The sequence below is a fragment of the Sphaeroforma arctica genome (genome assembly GCF_001186125.1).
Source record: "Sphaeroforma arctica JP610 unplaced genomic scaffold supercont1.1927, whole genome shotgun sequence".
Taxonomy (NCBI): domain Eukaryota; class Ichthyosporea; order Ichthyophonida; genus Sphaeroforma; species Sphaeroforma arctica.
This window is the reverse complement of record NW_014038631.1, coordinates 1-2,633: the sequence shown is the minus strand read 5'-3', so window position 1 is coordinate 2,633 and position 2,633 is coordinate 1. Positions and strand designations below refer to the sequence as shown.

Genomic DNA, 2,633 nt, shown 5'->3' with positions numbered 1-2,633 from the left:
CGTCTGTGTCGACCTGCCAACCACATACATCCTTCCCTGCTGGTCTATCGGCTGACTCTGGCTGCTCGCTCCCCCGGCACCTCTACCCGTGCTATTGGTCCTAGCCCGCGCACGTCGATTGGAAGACTCCACCACATACTTACCCGCGCCACTCCAGTTCCACTCGCCCAGACTGCTGGCCTTGCGCCCGGCGTTTAACTCGACGCGCGCCTTCTCAAACTCAGCCCACGCACGCGCCAACCGCGCCTGCTCAAACTCCACGCAGCGCTTCTGCTTATCACAGAACGACCCCAGGATATCGCCCAGCTCCTGCTTGACCATTCGCAGCGACATGTCCATGCCCTGCTGTAGCGGACTCTCAGGCACCTTCGTGAGATCGACACCAGACATACCCAGGGCTACATTCCGGGCCCCGCCCTTGTCTCCGTCTCGATCTCTGTCCTCGCCGTAGGAAGTGCGGTCCCAGTCGTCTGGTTTGGACACCCGCAGGCCACCACAGGTCATTATGTCCCCAATGGACTGCTGCGGTCGCAACCGTGCCCCCGCCAGACTGTACTGTGGGTGCCCGCGGTGTTCGCCAACGGCCGCCTCTTCATAGCTGCTGTTACTACGCACACTACCAGCGCCTTCATCAGCACCCAATCTGACGGTGCTAAGGCTGTCGGCTTTGGTGATGCCTATGGGTATGGGTGTGGGTGCGGGAGGTGGTGGTGCTGCAGACCCAATAATGACCGGAGTGGGGGCCTGAGATATCGGAGTTCCTGCCTTGTGCCCATTATTGACGCTACTTCCCGTGTGCGTGCGTTTCAGTGCCACTCCTCGAGGTGCCAACACCGGCCTCGGCTTCAGCGAGACGGGGGCTGGAGGGGGGCCAATGCGTATAGGGTTGGGGGCAATTGGTATGGCTTTTGGTGCGCTGGTGATGAGGATAGGCTCAGGCGCTTGGCGTATGGCGGGCGAGCCCTGGTTTTTGTCTAAAGCATCTGTGTCTGTTGGTGTAGGGTGGCTGGCTGTGATGTGAGTTGTTGCTGCTGCTTCGTCATGCGCGGGATGTTTGGTACGTGTGATATCTGCGTGTGGGCTATCCATGACTTTCGTATCCTTCCTTGAGTCACTGGTGGAGGTATTAGTGCAGGTCTCCGCGTCACCCAATCTACTTATGCGATTGGCTCTGCCCACACTTACGCTCGCCCGCCCCGAATCCTCTGGGCGTGCAGTGGCAGCCCCATCACTCGCATGCTGTGGCGAAACCACAGCGGAAACTTTACCATTCCGAATATTTTTCAGACTCTTGGGCCCTCCCATTTTCTCATCCTTTTCAGTGATCAATGGCACGTCCGGCTTCTTAGGTAAAAGCGGGATTGGTTGTGCAACCGCCCGCTCGCCTGAACTCGCCCGATTGTCTTCATCCGCTTCAGGCACGTCCGTGTCGTGCTCCATCTCACTCTCAGAGTCTCTGCTAGTGTCCATCGTGTGTACTTGGTTGGCGTCCCGAGTGCTCTGTTCGACACCGCTGGCGGTCGTGGCTACACCACTCGCAACCCCCACTGTACCCGAAGTTTTCTCATCCTTCTTCCCTCCATCGTCATCCATTTTTTTGCCAACTACATCATCATTCTCATTCATGTCCTTCTTTCGCGCCGAATCTGCATAGTGGCTCACAATCACCTGCACCGCACCCTGTTTTGTGTCTGCTTCTGGCTGACTACCCGATTCTGCATCACTCGCCTCCTTGACAGCGGCCGGTGCTTCAACGCCACCTACTTGTGTAGCTGGCGTTACGATCGGCTTATCTTTCGCAGGTTCTTCTCCGCCAATCTTTCCATCCACCTCTCCATCGCCGCTCGCATCTCGCTCTGCGTCTGCTCCTGTGCTAGCAGGCACATCATAAATATCAGCCTCAGATGAGCTATCCACGACCATGGTTTCAGACATGGCGTCAACATCGTCGCTGCACGAGGCGACTGCATTATCTGCTAACTTATCTATATCCATCAAGACCACACCGTTATCCTGTTCCGCATCATTTTGGGTTTTGCTAGGTTTATCGTCGTTCCCGCCTGTGCCAACAACAGACCCTCGTCCATCAGCCCCACCTTTCTTGGCAACAGGCCCCGCCGCGTCTGCGGATATAGACACACCGGAAGATATACTACTAGGCGGTGTGCCGGATCGGGGACTCCCTGAACCAGCCTTCACGTGGCTGTCACCTTTGTTTCTCTGCTCTTCTATACTCCGCTTGTCGGTCTCACATCCTAATTCCGTGGTCTGACTAGCCATACCTTCCTGGCAGTCACAGACTGATTGTTCACTTATACTACTGATACTGTCTGTCTGTGTCTGCTCCAGTATAGGTCATCTACTCCCGTTGTCACGCTACATGAGTCTGAAGGTGCTGTTCTCCTTGGATGTACCATGTAATGTAATTGAACAGAAAAATTCATTGCAAGTGAGTGGACCACAGTTAGATGGACATATTAGATCAAACATAACATACACATATACTTATACATATATATGTATACATATACATTTACACACACATATACATATATATATATATATATATATATATATTATATATATAATATTACTATTATATATATATATACAATATAAATATATATACACAC

At 53.3% G+C, this 2,633-nt stretch overlaps 1 protein-coding gene across 1 annotated transcript; it reads right to left on the bottom strand.

Annotated features, from left to right (window-relative positions):
* Nucleotides 1-44: 44 nt before the first annotated feature.
* SARC_11869 (hypothetical protein) lies at nt 45-2,499 on the bottom strand (the record flags this gene model as incomplete). The annotated part of the gene is made up of 2 exons (XM_014294035.1): nt 144-2,499; nt 45-100 (listed from the first exon to the last, which is right to left on the bottom strand). Exons 1-2 carry the CDS (start codon nt 2,278-2,280, stop codon nt 45-47), a joined length of 2,193 nt encoding a protein of 730 aa, XP_014149510.1. The 5' UTR covers nt 2,281-2,499.
* Between the last annotated feature and the right edge of the window lie 134 nt (nt 2,500-2,633).